Source organism: Grampus griseus (assembly GCF_964374135.1).
Source record: "Grampus griseus genome assembly, chromosome: 5".
Taxonomy (NCBI): Eukaryota; Metazoa; Chordata; class Mammalia; order Artiodactyla; family Delphinidae; genus Grampus; species Grampus griseus.
In genome coordinates, this window is record NC_138998.1 from 23,940,166 (window position 1) to 23,963,352 (window position 23,187).

General features: G+C 42.9%; 1 protein-coding gene across 1 annotated transcript in view; it reads left to right on the forward strand.

The window, feature by feature from the left end:
- The window catches only part of SLC9A9 (solute carrier family 9 member A9), a 540,289-nt gene that overhangs the window by 422,659 nt on the left and 94,443 nt on the right, over positions 1-23,187 (forward strand). Inside the window, exons 13-14 of the mRNA XM_082654190.1 lie at positions 4,402-4,450; positions 16,878-16,957. Of these exons, the coding sequence (XP_082510316.1) occupies positions 4,402-4,450; positions 16,878-16,957 (129 nt within the window). The remainder of the gene's footprint in view (positions 1-4,401; positions 4,451-16,877; positions 16,958-23,187) is intronic.

A 23,187-nucleotide genomic window follows, 5' to 3' on the forward strand; every position in this document is an offset into this window, starting at 1 on the left:
AAAACGAATACCGTATGCTAACACATATATATGGAATCTAAAAAAAAAAAATGGTTCTGAAGAACCTAGGGGCAGGACAGAAATAAAGACACAGACATAAGAATGGACCTGAGGACATGAGGAGGGGGAAGGGTAAGCTGTGACAAAGTGAGAGAGTGGCATGGACATATATACACTACCAAATGTAAAATAGATAGCTAGTGGGAAGCAGCCACATAGCACAGGGAGATCAGCTTTGTGCTTTGTGACCACCTAGAGGGGTGGGATAGGGAGTGTGGGAAGGAGGGAGACGCAAGAGGGAAGGGATATGGGAACATATGTATATGTATAACTGATTCACTTCGTTATACAGCAGAAACTAACACACCATTGTAAAGCAATTATACTCAAATAAAGATGTTAAAAAAAAAAACAAGTAGGGGGCAAGCATAGAGACAATATTCTAACATATTGTTGCAGGTAGAAAATCAAGGCAATCTAAATGGCAGATACAAGAATTTCAAAAAGAAAAAGAATAGTAGCCAGGGACCATTTAATATGGGCATAAAGAGGTTCACATACCTCTTGGAAATCATTATAACAAGTGAGTGTTAGATTTTATGGGGCCAGTGGCGATACTGAAACCTCCAGTAAAGTTCCGAGTAGCCCCATCACACTCTGTTTAAGGAAGCAGGGGGCCAGGTAATATATTTTAGCAAGATTGCTATGAAAAGCAGGCAAAATCGTAAGAGAAAGAAGGTGTCATTCTTAGGTGCCTTTCCTTCATAGCACCTCAATTATTATAGCATAGAGAACAAATGTATGGATACCAAGGGGTTAAGGGAGGAAGGGGGAGGTGGGAGGAATTGGGAGATTGGGATTGACACATATACACTATTGATACTATGTATAAAGTAGAGATCTAATGAGAACCTACTGTACAGCACAGGGAACTCTACTTAATGCACTTTGGTGACTTAAATGGGAAGGAAATCCAAAAGCGAGGGGATATATGTATACGTATGGCTGATTCACTTTGCTGTACAGTAGAAACTAACACAACGTTGTAAAGCAACTATACTCCAATAAAAATTAATTAAAAAAGTAAAACCAAAACAATTATAAGAAACTTTTCAGATTTTTCTAATTAAACGTACCTAACCGTTATGCCCTGTGAGGGCAGGGACCACATCTGCTTTGTTCCCCACCGCTGCCCCAGGAGGGAATAACTCATATGCAGTCTCTCTTTCTTCAAGCCTCTTGAGATGTTTCGTCTGCTCTAGGCAAGAGGGCTGCAGGCCTGGCCCCAGGAGCAGACCCTGAGCTTCCCTGAAACGGCAGGAGGGAGGAGATGTATTCTTGCTCCGAGGAAAACAGCCGATCTCTCGGGCCCCTGAGATGATTTTCACCGAGTCCCACATAAAACTGAAGCACTTAATCCACTGCTACCGTTCCTCTGCTCCATCTGGCTTCTAGAATAATTGAAACTAGAAATGTCTGCTATGACTGCTGCTGGGGAGAAAGGCCTCAGTGCTGCCTCAAACTTTAAATGTTGGGTTTCTTGTGAAATTTGATTTCTGTTCTCTCTAGTTTTCTAGACAGAGGACTTAAAAAAAAAAAAAAAAAAAAGGCCCTAAGCAAATGCAGCAGTGGGAACTTCAGGACCCTCAGTTCAATTCACAGCCTGCATGGGTGCCTGTAGCTTCTGGTGTTGGGAAAGGGGTTAGGGCTCAATAATAAAGGCTCCTAGGGGCTCCCAGCATCCGCCAGAGAGCTCAGATCCACCAGAGGCTTGAAGGTGGCCCAGCCCCACGAGAAAGGGGGCCAGGGTGCCTCCAACTGGGACCCCACTATTCATAGAGGTTGGACTCAGGCCACCCATACCCCAAGGTCACTGTCTAGACCCACCTTGAGAGGCTGGGCCTTAACTCCCCTCCATTCTCTCTCCCCAACCCTTTCCTCCTTTCCCTCCCCCTCTCTTCTTGTCTATCCTCCCCCCCTCCCCCCTTCAACTCTCCCAGTCCTCTCCCCCCTGCCCCTCCTTCTTCCCCCCATCCCTACACTGCCCCCTCCCTCCCTTCTCTCTTCTCTTTCCTTCCCCCTCCTCCTTTCTCCTTCCTGACCCCCTTTCGCCCCCCCCCCCCCGTCCTGTCCTTCTCTCCCTCCAACTTCAACGAAATAGATCAAATAGCTCTTTCTACTCTAAAAAAATCAAAGGTTAGTCCCCAGCAGAGGCCCTTTCTAGTTACCTAAAGGCCAAGAGGTTCAGCACACAATAAATAGCCGCCCATTTCACCCTCTGGGTTAGAGAAAAGGGGCTATTCATGCCCAGAGGACACTAATTTTTGAAGAATCAGAGGTATTTTAAACAAACCACCTCTCCACCAGTGGCTTTCCTTTCACAGGCTAACACATCTGCAGGCCTGGTAGCTTCTAACCTGCCTCCCCTCCCCACATCTAGGGACCAGAACAAGGGCACTGCAGCAGTGTTTACAGGGGCCGGAGTGGAAGGAAAGACGCTAAAGCCCTAGAAATTGTGACGTTCTCGGGAAAGGCTCTGGCGGAGCCCCAGCCAGGTGGCTGAGGCCCTGAGCTGCACCCCCGTGCCGCCCACCACAGGCAGAGGCCCACCCTCCAGAGCAGAGGAAGTTCCAGCTCCAGGCCCTCACACGCTCCGGCCCTTCCAAGGCCCTGGGAAGAGCCCCAGCATTGTGTTCCCATGGTCCTATGTTTTCGTAAGATTTGCAAAAGGAATATATTTTAACCACTGTTGGGTTTGATCACTGTTTCTTTGTGCTACAGTTTCCCCTCCGTCATGCTTCTCGCCTGGTCAGATGGCCCTGGAGTGGCCCTGGGCAGCTGTGGGGTCCGACCAAGGGGAAGCCGAATTGGGAGCGCATTTAGATTGTATTTAGTGGGATGAGGCTGTGTGGTCTGCAGTCACTTCTGTGCAAGGGCAAGTCACTGCTGGCCAGCCTCCTGCAGCGCCGGCTTACAGGCAGTGTGTCACGAGGCTGGATGGAAGATGAACATGTCCTATGGTGACTGGCTTCACAAGTCTGGGGGTAGTGGAGGAAAAACAAGGCTTCAAATGCCCTGAGCCAGAAGCTAGTCTGTGGACAATTCTTCCAGTCATGAGATGTGTACAATTCAAAGTGGAGGATTCTGTTCTCATTGAGGCCCTGTCAAAACGGAAATTCAGGAATACGTACATTCAGCGATGCAGCGTATACACTGATAAGCGTACTGGGTATTGTTGACGAGAATTGCATGCAGTGAAATTTATCAGAAATCTTGTCTTTTCGGGGTATAAACCTTTAGCAGTACTGCACACAGCAAGCATGTCTGTAAGGAACCATGTTTTAATGCCTCCCAATTATTAATAATTGTGATGACTCTGCTAGAGGAGAGACTACCTTGTCCTCCTATTCTCTCTCTATTTTTTTTTTTTTTTTTTTGCGGTACGCGGGCCTCTCACCGCTGTGGCCTCTCCCGTTGCGGAGCACAGGCTCCAGATGCGCAGGCTCAGCGGCCATGGCTCACGGGCCCAGCCGCTCCGCGGCATGTGGGATCTTCCCGGACCGGGGCACGAACCCGTGTCCCCTGCATCGGCAGGCGGACTCTCAACCACTGAGCCACCAGGGAAGCCCCCTCCTATACTGTCTTATACAAAATCATTATATCATATAAAGAGAGTAACAAAGTATGCAGGCAAAACTTAGGAGGAAAAGGTTATTTTAGAGGTATGTCAGGCAGTAAAGTAATTCGAATATTATGTATTTTATAGATGTTGAGATGTCTGTTGCATTTGCCAATTTTAAGATTATAAAATGTGTTATAATTTATTTTCTCTTTAAAGAGTCACTTTCATCCCTAATTTTGTATTTTTGTATTAATTTGCTTAAAGAGAGCCCCCCAAATTGTATAAGTCTCAGGCCCCACAAACCTGGATCCTCCCTACTGCCAGCCTCCATGAGCATCTGGACAAAGGATCTGTTTTTCTTCTGTCCTGGGGAGCCTGCTGCAGCCTGGGCCACCACATTCCCAGAGCAGTTTTGTCAGTGAGTCCTGCAGGAAGAACAGATGGCCTTCCTTCTAGGACCCCTGTTTTGGGGGCCATGGAGGTCTTTTCCTGAGCGCTCCTGTCCCAGGTTCTCAGGCTTCTGCTCTTGCTGGGAAAGACAGCAGCAGGGAACAGCTGTGGATGCCCGATCTCACCAGCTGTGCAGAGGCCCAGCTGTACAAGTTCTCCTCTTGCCATAAATCTATTTGAAGTTCTTTCGATTCAGGGAGAGGTAGGAGGGCTTTCTGGTAAACCTTTCGTCTGATTCATATTGTCTTTGGTTCACGTGATCTGACCCAAGAGACTGTGTCATCTCATCTGCAGCAAGGCCCTTACCAGTTCTCTGTTCTCTTTAACAGGGTTGGTGTGGACCCGGATGAGGATCCGAAGGAGCCCTCTTCACACCAGGCAAGTCAAAGAAGCCGATGCATAGAGTACAGCGATATGAGGTCTTGTGTTCCATAGCCAGGAGACTCGTTCTAAAGGGGGCTGGCCCCGCAGATAAAATAAATCAGATGACTATAAAATACGCAGGCATTCAGGGTGTCGATAACCTTTGCATAACCTCTAGAGTGCTTAGAACTAGCATACACTCATGCCTTCTTTGTGGCTGCAGGAAGCCTGGAAACTGCAGTGTATGAGCAAGAGCACAGCTCTTGGAATCAGGCAGCCTGGAGTTCAAATCCCTGCCCAGCAACTTGCTAGCGCTGTCATCTCAGTGAAATGTACTTGATGCATGTTCGATGCATGTTGGGCACACAACAGATGGGCCTGCTTCTCCTGCATGATTTCTCATTTACCAGGTCCAGGTATACAGAAATACAGAAATGTTGAAAATCTGCAAAAGTACAGCCTGAAAATCCTTAGGGAAAATTATTCAGAACAACGTGCTTTCGCCTTGAGTAAGGGAAGCGTAGTCTCTGCAAATTCTGGACTTGAATCTAACATCAGAGTAAAACCTGTCATTGGCAATTTTGCTTTGGTCATTTTTAACTCAGTACTTAAAGCAAACAATTGTGTAGAAATGTTGCACCTCTTGCTGAAATTGCAGGTAGACAGACATGATAGAATAACATCTTAAATAAGCGGTGCTGCTTAATGAATTGTGTCCTGATCATATCTGGATCTGAAGAGGGTCCATCTCTCTTTTATTTCATGGGTTTTTTTCCTACAGTCCCATCAGTGAGGCACAGCTGGTTAGTGCCGCCAGGCAAGATGCTGCTGCTTTCCTGGTTCATGTAAAGAGGGAAGGATCCTATGCTCTACACAAAGGGCTGGAAAATGAAGTTGGCAATGATCCTGGCTCATATGTACTTTGAATTTTTTTGTCACATGTGTTCCAAGCCCATGCTGGTGCTGTTTTCACAGACTTTATTGCCCAGGAAAGACACTTAACTGCAGGACTGAGCCCAGCAGGGTGTCAGCGTACTGGGATTAGGGCCAGAGTGGTGACCTTCGAAAGGGGATCAAAGCCCGTCCATCTCCTTACACTGGTGGGCTGTAATGAGTCCTTAGGAAGGGCTGGTACAGATGTTCACAAAGCATTTTAGCTCATATAGATCAACTAATCCATTCTTCTACTTTCACGTAGAACTTTTATCTAAATTTTGTCCTTCTCATATCTTTTTCTTTAAAAGAAAAGTGATAGAATAAGAAAATTCATCAAAGAAAATTCTTCATCTTCCTCTAACTGCCTAATATTTTACAATTACATATAATTATTGGTAAGGTTACCTGCTAGTTTAACTTTTTTCTTTTGTAATTTAAATGTACTTTATTTTAGCTCATTCATACCATTGTCAATTTAGTAATTACTCTTACCTGAAGATACTTAAACCAGTAGAAAGTATTTTTGTCGTTGTTGTTATTAGAGAAATGAGATAGTACAACATAGTACAGTGAAAACTACGTGGTATTTGGATCTTGGGCAAGTTTTTTTACACTTTGAATCACAATTTTCCTAACTGTAAAACGTGCATGATAATAATGTCTACTTCTCCAGGTTGTTAGAATTATATTTATGAAAACGACCTAACTTAATCAATTTCATTAAAACCATCTTATCTCGTGAAGGATTTGATGAAGCAGCTTACACCACCACATATGATAAAATAATAGTAAAATATTTTTTAAAAACTTTAAAACTCAGTTAAAAAAATTAATGAAAGCAGAAACAAAACCAGAGGAGTAAAAAGAATCATGAGTAAGCAGATCATAAGGTCCTATGTACTTGCTAAAGTTGAACCACAAGTGAGCTTTCTGGTAACCAAAGGGGGGGAAAGGAAATGATAACCAGTAATATACTAAATTACTATAATTAGAGGCGAAAATTATACTCTGTCCTCAAGCTGTACAGAAGTTCACAGGCCACAATTTCTCGCTTGGGGCTTCCTGTAGAGGACACATAAAGAGTTATCTAACTAACCCTGGTATAATTTACATGGTTCCTACTGATCTTCTGCCGCTATTGTTTTTTAAAAGTGTCCTGGAAGTGTTCTTATTCATGATGGTTGACTACCGAGGTAACTACGTTTCAGAAAAAGGCTTTTTCCACCCTTGGAATAATTCTTATGTTCAGTGTCAAGTACGGGAAATGGTGGGGTCAGGCCAGAAGTAACAAACCACAGCGTCCATGCAGCTGCCACTTGACCTGGACCGAGGGGGTTTTTTGGTACTTTCCAAACTATGTGTCAAGAACCTGTCAGCCCTCATTTTGCCTGACGACTCTTCGCTTATTATCAACACCTGTTGCTCTGACTAAAGACCAGAAACCTAATTCTTAGGTGGATTGCATTTTTCCACTCAGCTTGCACTTATTAAATTGGTCTTGCATTAACAAATAGGATAATCTTTGCACTGGTCAACTTCTGAAAAAAAGACCTTACTCTTACTTGCCCAAAGCTAAAACTTTCAGATAATTGTGGCAATTACTGATCATATACTCTCAAAATCAATAATAAGCATATGTAATGACATATACTTTTTTTTTTTTTTTTTTGCGGTACGCGGGCCTCTCACTGCTGTGGCCTCTCCCGTTGCGGAGCACAGGCTCCGGACGCGCAGGCTCAGCGGCCATGGCTCACGGGCGCAGCCGCTCCGCGGCATGTGGGATCTTCCCGGACCGGGGCACGAACCCGTGTCCCCTGCATCGGCAGGCGGACTCTCAACCATTGCACCACCAGGGAAGCCCGACATGTACCTATTTTTGAAGGAATTTCCTTTTTCTCTGTTTCTGGAGAGTAAAATAACCTTTGGGAAATATGAACTTGTGGCTGTGACTAACCAGCAATGTCACAATTTTCCTTTTTGCCTTGTAGTACCTTGAAAGTGTGAATGGTGTTACACTCTTACTCATACCAGACCCAGAAGCTTTAAAAAGAATGTTCCACAAGCAAGTATTAAACTTTAAATATATAGTCTATGCAAATGTGCCACTTTGAGAAATGGAAGGTATCGCAGTTGTGATTTTATGTCTCTTAAATGTTAAAAAAAAAAAAGCCCTCAGACAAAATTCCACCACCCCACCCTCGCCCCAACAAGAAGTTGTCCTTGTAATTGATTCAGTGTCCTTGGCAGCCCAGCATTCCAAAGGTGAGCCATGCTGGAGCGCCACGCCCCCCTTAATCTTTCAATAGAAAATTCCCGCTACCCAAGAAGGGCTGCCACGATTGCTTCTCTTTTTCCCTTCTTGCCCTTTTTCATGATCATCCTAATATTTGTGGAGTACTGACTCTTGTTACTAATACTGTTCTAAGCACTTTATCTGTGTTAACTCATTTATCTTCCAAGATAAACCTATGAGTGGGTACTGTTATTATGCTTCTATTTTAAATAAGGAAACTGTATACAGAGAAGTTAAATAACGTACCAAAGGACACATTGTGAAATTCAACCCCAGAATCTGGTTCTAGAACTTCCACTCTTAATTGGTGTGCGTGCGTCTATTCGTTCAATCATTTATTCATTCATACAACCCACCCGTGTCAGGCACGAATCTAAGTGTGAGGAAGATGCAGCAGTTACCAATTCAAAGTCTTCACCCTCACAGAGCTTACGCTCTAATGGGGGACACTGGGAACAAAAAGGTAAACAGCTACATACTATATGTTCAGAGACTGGGAACAGTAGAGCAGGTACAAGGATGGAGAACAATGGAGGAGAGGCTATGGCTGGCCAGGGCAGGCCTCTCTGAAGAAGTGGCATTTGATCAGAGTCCTGAACGATGTGCAGAAGTGAGATGTGTATGTGGGCTCTGGGGGGAAACAGTCCAGCCAGAGGGAACTGCAAGGATGAAGGCCCTGGCCTCACAGCGGGTTATGGTGCGCTCCACGCGCAGCAAGAAGGCCAGTGTGGCTGGATCCCAGTGGGCAAGGTGGGAGCCAGTGCAGGTGGATTCGGAGAGACCGAGAGGGGCCAGATCACCGGCCACGGTGGTGATTTTGATTTCATTCTATGTGTGATGGCAGCAAAGACTTGCAGGTTTGGAACTTAAAAGTAATGGAATCAACTTTTTTAAAAACTCATTTTTCTTCCATTTCCGACTCTGCCAACTGTTACAGTGAGGCTAATTTTCATCTTTTCTAACATAATTTTATTTTGAACACTATGCTGGCTTCTCTATGTGCTCTCTTAATGCTAACTTCCACTTTTATTTTTGCTTCGAGAAGTCCCTTCATTGAATTCTGGTTTTGGTTGTCATTTATGCTTGTGTGTAACCTGGGTGGATAAGTTCTGGTCACCACAGCTCAAGAAAGTCAAAGCAGAGCTGAGAAAGGTCCAGAGAAGAGCAGCTTCAACGAGCAGAGGGAGATTAAACGAATTACGATTTCTCCCGCAGAACGACTACCACTAAGAAGGGACACAACAAAGTGTCTGTAAAAATATGGAGGGTATGAGTCAGGTGAACAAAGACTTGTTTGCCAAATCCCAGAAAACCATAACTTAAAACACCCTTAAAACTGAAAGAGCTCATTTGGAGAAGAATAAAAGTATGTGTTCTTCTGCACAATTGATACTTAAATGCTGGAGATATAAGTAGGTTCAAGAGGGAAAGAGATTCGCAGATGGTAGGGTCATCTAGTCATGAAATAAAATTTAATTTTGCCTTGTGAATATTTTCTAGATATTGCTAACAAACCTACAGAAAACGGAATAAAGATTCCCACGTATATGTTCCTCGGATCTAACAATTATCAATATTTTTCCATACTATGTCCCCATGCTGTTGGAGCTGGCCTCACAGAATGTAAATTCCATGCTATACCAACAAATATTTCAGAAATAGAACAGTAAGCTCTAAAACTGACCTGACCCAGATGAAGGTTTTTTTTATGTTATTGTAACTAACAGTACTTTGAGAAAAACAAAATGACTATTTCAGAGCAAGTATCTTGGGTTTTCCCTTGGCCAACACTGAATTTATTTTGGTTTTACTTACGGCTTATACACCCAAAAGTATACACCCTCCCCACTACATTTTTACTGCTTAAGACTAAATTCTATATATATATATATATATATATATATATATATATATATATATATATATAGAATAGAATATAGAATCTATATTTACAGATTCTATAATTACATGCTCTAGAAAACAGAAATAATGAGGAAGAGGAAGTGCAGGAAGATGATAGCCTCAATTTAGCAATTAGGTGCTGTATGTAAAATCACATTTAATCTTTACCTTGACCAATCGAGACACATATTATAAACCCCGTTTTATAAATGATGAAATTGAAGTTCAAAGAATTAAAGTAACTTTCCCAAGACAACAACAACAAAAAAATTCCAGCCGCTTCAATAACACCCAATCTCCAATTTGTAGTTCTTCAACTCAGTGAGACTGTTGCTCTCAGCTTGAATTGTTCTCTGCTTGGACTCTAGCTCCTTGTACTACAGTTGGGAAAGGGCAGAAAGAAAAGAGAATATAGGGCTTACCTCATTTGTCCTTTGCTGCCTGTTGCCCAATATCTGAATTCTATCATGTATTTATGATACCAGTTATTCTTACCAGCCATTATGTATTTTGCAAGTAGTTTTGTAGGGGGAAACATTGTTTTGTTTTGTTTTCAGACAAAAATATAATACTGTATACTCAAATCACAGGCCTAAATGTAGAACCCTTATCTTTGCTATGGTGTTTGTGGTTTGGGGCAGTGTCACTGGGAAACAGCATGAGCTGGGATCTTCTTGTTCCAAGGTGCATTTTCTACTCCAGTGCCTTTTACATCTAGAATTTATAATTCCAATATGTAATTGTATCAGCCTTCTATTGCTGCTGAACAAATTATCCCAAAACTTAGTGGCTTAAAATAACAAATGTTTATTATCTCACAGTTTCTAAGTGTCAGGAATTTGAAAGCAAATTAGCTGAGTGTTTCTGGCTCAGGGTCTCTCATGACGTTGCAGTCAGGATGTCAGCCAGAGCTAGTCATCTGAAGGCTTGACTGGGTCTGAAAGGTTCACTTCCATGTTGGCAGGAGGCCTCAGTGCCTTGCTGACTATTGGCAGGGAGACTCGGATGCTTACCACATGGATCTCTCCATAGAGTGGCTTGGGTCCTCACAGTATGGTAACTAACTTCCCTCAAGTGGTTCAACACAGACAGAAAGGAGGAAATCACAATGTTTTTTTATGACCTAGCCTTGTATATCACCATCCCTTCTGCTCCATTCCATTGATTAAAAATGAGTCATTATATATCGTCCACACTCAATAGGAAGGGAAATTAGTCTCCATCTTTTAAAGGGACAAGTACCAAAGAATTTGTGAATATACATTTTTTTTTTTTTTTTGCGGTACGCGGGCCTCTCACTGTTGTGGCCTCTCCCGTTGCGGAGCACAGGCTCCGGACGCCAGGCTCAGAGGCCATGGCTCACGGGTCCAGCCTCTCCGCGGCATGTGGGATCCTCCCAGACCGGGGCACGAACCCGTGTCCCCTGCATCGGCAGGCTGACTCTCAACCACTGTGCCACCAGGGAAGCCCCGAATATACATTTTTAACTCACCAAAATATTATATTTACCGGAACCAAACAATTTATTTTTCCCTGGATTAACTTGAATCTCTTGTACGGACAAAGTTATTTGAAGCAGACCTTTTTTTTTTTTTTTTTTGTAGCTAAACCATGAGTTTAGCCCATCGGGTAGTGTATCTGTGATGTCTACGTTTCCTCTTGGCATTTTTACCCATCCTTATCTAGTTGTTTCCTTCATTCTTTCTCCCTAAGCATGTATTTTGTGACTATACCTTCTTGGGAACGTTTATGAATTTATCATAGTGTGAGGAAGGTGAAAATATTTGTATAAAATACTCTCTATGTGGAGGCTAAGAGTTAATTTTACCTTTTAAAACATAAATTTGAAAAAAATTTCCTATTGACTCCCAATTGTGTCATGTCCCCCTTCTTCAGAATCTAGAAATCGTTCTCTTTAGGGACAGAGAATCCGGTCTTCTCCTTGGTAATCAGAAAATCAGGGCAATAAACTTGAAATTATTACATGAATACATTCCACACTGGGAGGTGGCAGGGCAAAAGGACTGCTGTCAAATCCCATTCACATTGACTACTTGAAAAAGTGCCCTGGAACCCAGAAGGGACTCTACAGATTTGTTATGATAATTATCTGTCTTTGTCATCATTCTGTACAACCTCCACTGACATTAGTATTGAATATGAAATCTTAGAAATAGGAAAATCTTCTCTCTCTTAATCCATTGAATCCCCGTGAAGTGAGAAGCAATCCCATATGACTAGCCCAGAGCAGAGTTCCTCCGGTTCACTTAGCAAAGACCCCTCCTTTGAATATTGATAGAGGAATGTATTTACATTTGCTTAGCTCTTTTTCATTAAGGTTAATACAGCAAGCAATTCCCTCTTGCTTCAGTGTCTGTTTTTTAAAGATTTCTGGCCAGAGCCTTTGTTTTCTTTCAGGGATCCAAATAAGCATAAAACAAAGAGTACCTTCCTAATTTTCCTGTTGCTCCCTCTCTAGGGTGGTGCTAGAGGGGTCACTTAAAAGACAACTACTGGGCTTCCCTGGTGGGTAGGATTGAGGAATCTCAGCTGGTAAATGACAATGTCTTCTCATCAGACACCTCCCACCTGGGAAAAGAAGCCAAAGATACAATGTTTTCTTTGAATACTCAAGGAAAGTTAAGGAAAACCCAAGAACTCTTTCTCGAGGAAGTTCATAAGTCCATACATCATTCTGGGTCCTTAGCCCATACTAGTCTGTGATGTCACCAGCCCATAACACCACTCTTAATCAAAATCTCCCTACTGGGCTTCCCTGGTGGCGCAGTGGTTGAGAGTCCACCTGCCGATGCAGGGGACACAGGTTCGTGCCCAGGTCCGGGAAGATCCCACATGCCGCGGAGCGGCTGGGCCCGTGAGCCATGGCCGCTGAGCCTGTGCGTCCAGAGCCTGTGCTCCGCAACAGGAGAGGTCACAACAGTGAGAGGCCCGCGTACCGCAAAAAAAAAAAAAAAAAGACAACTACTCACTCCTTATCGTGCTCAGCCACTTCCCAACCTCTGATCTATTCCCTTGTTTCAGGAGAAAAAGGAAAGATATCAAATGCCCCAGTCATTTTTACATTTTCCCAGAAATGGAGGATAATAAAGGAAACAGAAATTACGCATATATCAAACACTCTGCTTCTTAGAAGTAGCAAGGGCAAATAAAAGCTAACATTCATGCCCTTGGATCTCCAGTTCCCATTTACAGCTGTGAAACATGAGGCTCAGCTCTGGAGAGTGTATCATTATTATTCAATGGTAGACAGTAGAGAGTCAGAACTCAAATCTTGCTCTTCAGTTTCTGGATCCTCTGCTTGTTCCAACATGGATGCCACTGCCCCTCTGGCATCAAAGAACTCAAAAAAAGAAGACATATTGCTAGCAATAAAGGGACTATCACCAAGTTCCAGATTCTTCTTCTGATGACTGCTTATATCCCTTGTCCTCGGGTGTGATCTGATCACTGCTTCAGAATAATCCAGGTAAATTGATGCTACCTGCTGTCCTCTGCCCATCTGGGCCCTCCCAGGGGCTTGCCCTCTGCGCTGCCTCATTGGATACCTTCCCTGTTCCAGGGTGACTGCAAAGGCTGGCCTTCCCTTGGCACATTTATCCTCAGCCCCCAGTGAACAAGCAGAGCACACAGTGGACTAACTCATTTATTTCTACTCATTTATTGATGGCCTTTCATAACCCAGTTATTAAGTCATCAATAACTTCAGAGAAATAAATGAATGGATCCAGAATTGGGCCAACAGCTATTTAAGACATACACTGAACATTTTATCTCAGATCAGCAGAAACGTCAATGCTGGATCATCCATGGTATTTCCCTTACCTGGAAAAACATTTTCTATGTTTCATTCTAATTGGAGCCCAGTTTATTTCTCTACAAAGCAGTAAAATGAATAACATCTCCAGTATCCCAAGTAAATTAAAGTTTGAAAAATAGATTACAAGTGTTAACATTTTTTCCAAAATGCTACCTAGTATGTGTTGCTCTCATCAGCTGGCAAAAAATAACCTTGGAAGATTTCCCAGAAATAGAGTATAAGCTCTTTCAGGAGTGCCTGTACATTCTGATATATTCCCCTCAGGAAATAAAATAAAAAGGAGAGGAAAAAGGGGGTAAAAGGCAGGGAGGTTTTCCAAGACCTTCAGAAATCCCTGAAACCAGTATTTAGGAGTCTAGAGAAATTTCTAACACTGAAGTTAAGTTTCTTCAGGGACACTTTCCAACCCATTAGCGTTCACCCAGCTGAGGGGAGCCATGCATTTTCATTACGTTTGGGGGGATATATAGCTGCTGCATCTCAACCTTCAGTATCCCGACCTCATCTATTCAGGTACCCATTTGCCCTAGTTTGCTCTCCACTTACACCCACCTAGATGACGGAATCAAGGCTGCTGCTGAGAGGCCACAACTGTGCTTGGAAACCTCTCTGTGCTCCAGTTGCCTCAGTTTCCTCATCTGTAAAATAGGAATAATAATATCTGAAGAGCACTTAGAACAGTGCCTGGCACATGGCATCTATTCAAGGAGTGCCAGCCGTTATTGTTGTTGTTGTCATTAATGAAAAAACAGTATTTTCCATACGATTAGGACCTCAGAGACCAGCCAATCCAATTTCCTCAATTCATTTTACAGGCGAGGAGACTGCAGCCCAATAGCCTATCATACGGTGTGTGTGCTTTCCGAAGTTCAAAGGCTGCGTGAGATACCAGCAGAAAGAACAGCACCTTTGGAGTCCTTTAGTCCTACGTTCAAATTCCAGCTCTATAGCTTGCTAGCTATGTGACTTTGGACTCAGCTCTTCCCTTCTCTGGGCCTCTCTAGGTCCTCACCTGTAAAATAGGTATAATGCAACCTACCTTGAGGGTTTGTTGTGAAAACTGAAAAACAATGACTGAAAAAGTTAGTGACTGGATAATGTGACCAGCGCCTTGCCTAGGAATGAATGAGCATTCCACAGCTGGAGAATGTTATTACAAATGTCATTCAGCCGGGCTGCTGTGGAGTGGGTGCTAGAATCCTGGGCCCCTGACTGCCAGCCAAGCTCAACACTACACAGCCCACCTTAACTTAGAAACAAACAACCAAACAGAAAAACAGAAATTTGCTTACACTCCTTTCTATTAATTTTCTTCAGTGACTGTCTTGTCATCCATAGATATTGTCAGCTATCAAAATTACCTGTGCCTCTGCATGGTTAAAATGTGTAACTGCTTATTGTTCTTAAGGAAAGAAAAAAGAAAAGAAGAGAAAAGAAAAGAGAGAGAGAACTCCCCAGGGCTAGCCCAGAGCGTTACTACCTAGTTTAGTTCAGGGATAACAGTTTTACTCTGCCAGCTGAGCCCCAACGTGCTGACCTGTTTGAGAGACAGTGACTCAGAAACGACTTGCAAATGTTGCAAGATGATGAAGAAAACACTAAGTATAGCAGTGACTTTGCAAATCTGACACCTTTCTTGGGGTAGAAATAGCTAGAGAAAGGTTCAGGGACAGATGGAAATTGAACTGGACACCTTGGTTTCCCTTCTGTGGAAATGCCATGGGTACATTCTAGCTCTAGATAACAGGGCATGGCACTCTGGGTCTATCAGAAAACAGATCTATGAAACTCTGACATCATCCATGAAAAGATAATAGATGTCCCATTGTGGGACTTGGGAATGGGGCATGTGGTCCATGACCAGGTAAGTTTGAGAAAGGCTTCCCTCTCAAAGATTTACAATGCTCATTTACAAACGAAAGATTCCAAAAATTTCTGAATGTAACAAACCTGGTTAACACTCTCAAACCCATCCCTTCCTGAACGATCGGCACAGAATTTCCATCAACATCACGTAGGACAGTGGCATACTCAGGAACGCCTTTTAGGAAACTGTTCAGTGTTGGAAATCAGAGATCTTAAAACAACCAATGAGAAAGGCTGCCAGTTTGGGTTTTCATTTTATTGTGGAGTGTCTGCTTCAACCATTTTAGACAAAGGATAAGTGGAGGCCTAGAAAGGGAGGGACCACACTTAGCATCCTTGTGTTCCCCTTCTGTTTGTGGGGCATGGACCTGCAGCGTCTGCTTCTACATGTGTTTCAGAGAGCAGAATACAGCCTTTTGTGTTCAGTTATTTATCATTACCCATCAGTGGAACTGTCTGGAAAGGGGCAAAAAAGTAAATAAACAAAGTAAAGTAAATCACCTTGGTTTCAACTAAGGGCTAGCTTTGGAGCAGCCAGTGGTTTCTCACTGTCTTCCATGCCTCATGATTTCTTGAGAATGTTCACATTATTACTGGACTGTGAACTCCTGATACAATTTGGGCATGGAAACCGAGGGCCCAAACAAAGTAATGAAGTCCATGTTAAGATATAAATGCTTTTAATGATGAAGATAATTACAACTGATTGAAGTCTGGAATTCTCTTAATATGCAAAATGAGATACACAAAAGAGGTAAAAATGTCCCGGAATCTCCTTCATACCACATTGCAATGTCCATTATCATCTCTCTAAAGTTCACAAAAATTTTTCACCTTTTTCTCACATTTTCATCCTCTACTGTTACATAAACACCTATCTCTTTTGTCCTTTTCTTCCTCCTTCCCACTGTGGTCCTTTGAGGAAAAAAAAAAAAGAGTGAGTGAGCATGGGGTTGGGGGAGACAAACACATTCATTCAGTTATTAAATTATTACAGGCTTCTTAACCGGAATATCTATTTCAAAACTTAAGAATCGAAGGGGGAAGATATCAAAAATTAACCATAGGCTTTGGTAGTGATCTATCAAAAATAAAATGAATGAAAACTAGTTTAACAATTATTAGACTGTTATCCCTTTAGTCTTGACCTTTTGGTAAATCGTAAATAAATACCATCCAAATCTGACAGAAATAACTGCAAAATCCCCACAACAGCAATCTGACAGAAATATCATGTTCACTGGTGTCAACAAAGTGGCATTTCTTAGCTGTTTAATAAAATAGGAATTATGAAAAAAAGTAAATGTTGAATTATGCCACAAGAACCTCACCCATATGGCAAGATCCGTGAGCTAATCTGCTTGGCAGCAGGTTCAACATTTAGATGAAAATACCTGTATCTGGAAAGATTTTTTAAAAGTGGTTAAGTTTAATTTAGCTTGACGCATATTCTTATAGTTAAAATATATTAATATTATATACATGTATTAATACATTAATACATTATTAATGTATTAATAATTAATACTATGTATTAATGTTGATATTATATCTCAATATTTATAGTGATCATTTATCCAATGCCTTTTTCTGTTGTCACTCGCTAGGAAGCAAACAACTCTGGCAAAAGCACGACGAAAACAGAGACTGCCTGGCTCTTCAGAATGTGGTACAGCTTTGACCACAAGTATCCTTTGATAATGATAATCTCCCAGGTCCTGCTACATGGCAGACACTGACTTCGAGCACTTAATCATTGAGGTCTGCGCTGCTGCTCTTCAAGAAACGCAGAAAGGTAAAGCGAATTCACGAGCAAATTTAGCCAAAAGAATGATTTCAAAACATAAAAAGCTGTGTAGTCCATACTTAAGTGTTGCAAAGAGCTAAAGTGAAATCTCTCAGAGGCAAATGAATCTGGTGTGCTTGTGGCAATCTACTATTTCCTAATGCCCTATGATAAAATCATAGAGTCCTGAAAAACTGATCTATTTTACTAATTTTACTGTTCATCCCTTTGTAAAAATCTTACTTCTGGTGGAGTCGGCTAGGGTGACAAAGCTCCTTCACCCTTCTGCCAGGAACACATTTGTCTGTTTTTGTTTCATGCTGTAAAAAATGAAGGGGGAGGGGGGAGGGAGGATGAATAGTCCAAGGAGAAGAATAAGTCCGGTCATCACATTGTGAAATAATACTACTTTGTTTTCCAGGAAACACTTGAGTAAGCTTTTTCTAGTGACGGGCAATTTTAAAATTCTAGCAATCAGTGTAAACAGAGCGGCTCAGATACACCTTGCCATGCGACTCACAGAGCTGAGAAGTCAGGCCTGAAGGGCTTTGCCATTGTGAGTTGCAGTAAGCGGTCCACCTCTAATCCCAGGCAAAAGCGCCACAGAAGAAAGGAAAGAACTGTGCTGAAAATTGAATGTGTTGGGTCTTTGTAGTTAGTTTTCCACAGTCACAAATCCCTCTCCTTTCAGGGAGAAAATGTCAGTCACTGGGCGATTTTAAAGCAGCTCAGCAATGATTAAAGCCACAACAGATCAGAGGGAAAGGAAGAAGAATTAAGAACAGGGGAAAGAAATTCAAAGAATAAGATGAAGAGGAGGTAAAAATGGAAAGGGGAGAAGAAGCAAGAGAAATACAGGAAATTCACAGCAGGAAGGAAAGGAAAGCAAATTCGAGGAATGACAAATTCGAGAAAAAAAAAATAAGTAAGAGTGAAGTGAAGAGAAGCCCATTGAAGATTGCAGAGATAAGCAAAAGTAAAACAAGGTTAAAATTAGAAAGCAATTCTGAAATAGTAGAACATTCCAAGAATTATGAAATGAGATGTGGAAGGTAGAGGCTTTTTGAGGCTACAGTTTTGCTTTTCCATACTTCTGTTATCTATGGGCAAATACCTTGCCTCACTCAATCTTGCGCTTTCATGGACAGTGTAGGTTGCCACCACCCTAAAAGTGGTCCATCTTGGCCATTACCTGCCTCTTGGAGGTTCTGGTACCTCACTCACCAGTCACTGGTCTCTCTGAGGGAAGCCAGTTCTTAGCAGGTTACGCTGCTTTGTGTTCCAGTTTGTTTCTCTTCTGGAAACACAATTTTCTCCTGCCGTTGCTTAAAGTATCTGATAACCAAATTTGTAGGAAGTTATAAAAATGTGGCTAAAGAGTACATATAAAGGCTGCTTGGTTATGACAAGATGTTCAGTAAGAAAGTGTCTTTTGGGGTTCCAGGACCCCATTTCCAACTTGTGGAAGGGGGGCTTCCCCACCCATCCAAGCAATGCGCCAGGTCAGTGTCCTACAACTCAACTCAATTCTGACACTATGTCCCTGGAGACAGAGTCAGATCTCACAGGTAAGATCAGTCCCACAAGGCTGCCCCTACCACCACCACTTCAGAAGCCAGCCACAAGCCCAGGTTGTTACCTATGCTTCTGATCTATCGGCTACATGTTGGAGGTTCCCGTGACCTTCTCCTTGGGTTTGATTGATTTGCTAGAAGACCTCATTACTTACTAGATCATTGGTTTATTATAAAAGTATATAACTCAGGAACAGCCAGATGGAGGAGGTGCATAGGGCAAGGTACGGGGAAAGGACATGGAGCTTCCATGCCCTCTCTGAGTGCACCACTCTCCTCGAATCTCCACCTGTTCACCAACCTGGAAATTCTCCTAAACTCCATCCTTTTGGGGTTTTATGGAGGCTTCATTGCATAGGCACAACTGATGAATAATTAACCATTGGTGACTGAACTCCATCTCCAGCCTCTCTCCTCTTCCCCAGAGGTGGTGAGGGTGAGAACTGAAAGTTCCAACCCTCTAATCTAATGGTGGGTTCTCCTGGCATCCGGCACCCAACCTTAGTTAGGGTCCAAACGTCATCATTAACATAACAGAAAGATGCCTTTTTGCTTTCATCACTTAGGAAATTCAAGGGTTTTAAGAGCTCTCTGCCAAAACTGGGGATGAAGACCAAATTTCTATTTCTTATTATAAATCACAATATCACAAAATGGCAAATCAGAAATTAGATAAAAGATGTTTTGTTCAAATTCTGACAGTGTTGTAAGGAATGCTTTGCATTGCATTGCAAAATGGAAAAGATAACTTGGAGACAAGGAAATGTACGTAGGAACCCACCCAAATTTTTAGCTTAGAGCAGTGACACTAAATTCAGATGATGTCATAGTTTTTGTCTCACATTTTACCGGGGGGTTATTTCCATATGATTATGGACAAACTAGCAAAAAATGAAAGCAGGCTTACACTCTCAGTAATATCTCTTCTCATGGTAATTTGTCCTCCTGTGCATTCATCCTAGAAATTGCGGGGCTACCATCACTGCATAAATATATTTTCACTTAGACAACAGAGTTTTTATATCCTAGTTATGCTCTGAATTCATACCCAGAGTGTAGCAAACCAACCAGTTTCCACTCTGTAAACTCTTGATTTATCCATATTTTTAGAGAAAAATTATCCCCTTGGCATTTACCGTCATCCTGTTGGCCACCTAGAACCCAGGCGATGTGCCCCATGGACCTCATGGGTAGACTATGCCAGCTGCTGTCAATGTAGGGATGATCCCCCCAACTCTGGGGTCAGATTGCCTGGCTGAGGCCAAAAAGAAAGCGTGAGGCTGAAAGAAATGGATTATGCAGTTTGGAGCTGTTCAAGTTTCATTTTAGTAAAATTGCATCATGCAAATGAGGCATCAAAGAATTACCGACAAAAGAAAAAGAAGAATAAATGAGCCTTCATATGCACCTTTGTAAGTCAGGATTCTCCAGAGAAACAGACACAGAACCAGTCAGGAGTACACACACACACTCACACACACACACACACACATGCATACATACATATACATATAATACACATACACATAGGTTTACTTCAAGGGATTGACTTATGTGTTTGTGAAGGTGGCAAGTTCAGAACGTGCAGGGCAGGCTCTCAGTCTAGAAACTCGCCAGTAGGAGCTGAGATGCTGCAATCTTAAGACAAAACTTCTTCTTCCTCAGGGAAGCCTCAGTTTTGCTCTTAAGTCCACTCAACTGATCAGATGAGGCCCACCCACCTTATTGAGGATCATCTCTTTAAAGTCAACTGACTGTAGATGCTAACCACACCTAGAAAATACCTTCACAGCAACACCTAGATTAGGGTCTGATTGAATAACGAGGTAGCCTAGTCAAGTAAACATGTAAAACTAAGTGTCACAGTATTGACACTGTGTTCACATATTCACATTGAACTTATGCCCAATATTCAGACCCAAGGATACAAAGATGCTCTTAACTTACCATCGGTATCAATAAAACAAGTCACTATGGCTCATATAGTCTTGTTTTCTTTTTTTCATAGCATAATTAATACATATGCATTCCCATAAAAATTTCCCAAAACCTACGGAAAAATAAAAATAATAAAAATTAACATTCCATAAGGATGAACCATGGCCAAGTACCGTGTTGAGTGCTTTACGTTATAATTTCATGTCACCTCCACAGCTCTGTAAGAGGGTGGCTCCAAGGGTAGAGTACCACACAAATGGACTGCTGATTGTCTAGGCCTCTGACAAAACAGCCTGTGCGGGCTGCCCTGGTGGCGCAGTGGTTAAGAATCCGCCTGCCAAGGCAGGGGACACGGGTTCGAGCCCTGGTCCGGGAAAATCCCACATGCCGCAGAACAACTAAGCCTGTGTGCCACAACTACTGAGCCTGCGCTCTAGAGCCCGTGCTCAGCAACAAGAGAAGCCACTGCAATGAGAAGCCCACGCACCGCAACAAGTACAAATAAATAAGCCGGAAGCCTATGGTGCCAAAATTGACGATTAGTTAAGATTTCACTATGATTCCCTGTGGGCAGCAATTCTGAGTCTTGCGGTGCAAAGCAGAAATTGAGAAGGGGGCTATGAGAAAGGGAACCACGTTACTGAGCACCAGTGCTTTGCCATCGAGAACATTCTTTCATTTAATCCTAATAACCACCCTTTTGGTTTCATTCTCACAAAGACTCTCTTTGAGATGGAAGAAACAAAGTCTCCAAGAACTTAAATAACTTTCTTAGGTTTCCATAGCTAATGTCAATTCCATGATCCAAGCCCGGATCTGTCAAAATCTATATTAGGGACTTACCCGGCAGTCCAGCGGTTAGGACCCTGCGCTCCCACTGCAGGGGGCTTGGATTCAATCCCTGGTCAGGGAACTAAGATCCCACATGCTGCACGATGCAACCAAAAATTAAATAAATAAATAGACTTCGAAACACTTCAAAACAAAGACCGTAATGACAAAGAAAGGCATCACATAACGATAAAATCCATAAATATACTTAAATGAACGCTCTCACTGACAGCTCTATGTCCATGATAGCTCTTATCTACACATATACCCCACTTCCATACGTCCAGAATGTCACTCTTAAAGCAATGACTGTTATGACTGCTTACATTATGTCCTACAGAGTTCACATCCCAAGCAGCTGTTGAAGATATAGGAGGTGATAAGGTTAGGGGTCCTGGTCGGTCACCCTAAGAACACCACCATAAAGGAGTCTCCAAGTTTCTGAATCACGTTCTCAACTTTTCAAAGGCAGAAAGTTCAATATGCCAAAGACTCCGAGAATGGCTTCGTTTCATAGAAACGGATGGACTCTAGCCAAGCTCAGGGAGGCACAAGTAGAAACCAGACATCAAATTCCTAAATCATCATATGTGTCCTCATGGGGAGGGATATTCTCTCCCAGCTCTTAGAAGGGTCAAGTCGCAGTCTGGTCCCCAGTGTCCCTCCGGCCCCTTCTCTCCCTGTCGCGCGCTGGCTCAGCCTGCTTCAGCACCCCGGCCTTCCTGAGAGACACCAAGCACATTCCTGCTTCAGAGCCTTCGCACGGTTTCCTCTTCCCCCTGCTTGGGATGCTCTTCTCTCAGACATTCGCAGGGCTCCCTCCTTCACCTCTTTCATCCAACTTGGCAGTGAGACTTTCCTGGCTCCATATATATATATATATATATATATATATATATATATATATATATACATTTTTTTTTTTCTTTTGCGGTACGCGGGCCTCTCACTGCTGTGGCCTCTCCCGTTGCGGAGCACAGGCTCCGGACGCGCAGGCTCAGCGGCCGTGGCTCACGGGCCCAGCCGCTCCGCGGCATGTGGGATCTTCCCGGACCGGGGCACGAACCCGCGTCCCCTGCATCGGCAGGCAGACTCTCAACCACTGCGTCACCAGGGAAGCCCCCTGGCTCCATATTTAAATTAGCCGTCCCAACAGGAGCACTCCCTCTCCCCTTCCCCGCTTCATTTGTCACCATTATGCTTATCACCATCTGACACTGTATGTACTTTTTGCATTTGTTATAATATTCTCCCCCAACCAGGATGTATGCTTCCTGCGGACAGGGATTTGGCTCTGTAATCAAAGCATACAACAGTGTTTGGCATATAGTGGACACTCAATAAATATTCACTGAATGAATGAATCAAGCAAGAAAGCAATATTTTCTATCCAGGGCACATTTACTCTAAAACGTTGATATAGCAGAAAAATCCAATGAATTATCTGAGGGTTGCTAAGTGAGTCTGAAAGCAGAGCAAGGCAGAGGGGATAATCTTAGTGTTTTTCATCCAGGCTGCCCTTCGGCACCAAAAGGCACACCCCGGGTGCACACCCACCCCTCCCTCAGCGGCAGGGTCCCTCTCCCTGGGCAGGGACAGCCACCACGGCAGAGCTGGATCCCTGTTGCCTCACTGACCTCCTTCCTATGGTTGGTCCATCCTTCCTTAGGTTTAATTCGTACACCTGATCTCATATATTCAAGCCTGGCTCTGGCTTAGAAGCCATTCTCTGTCTGGGTGACTGTATCTTATCTCACCGATTGTGTGTTGATTTTATTTGTATATAGA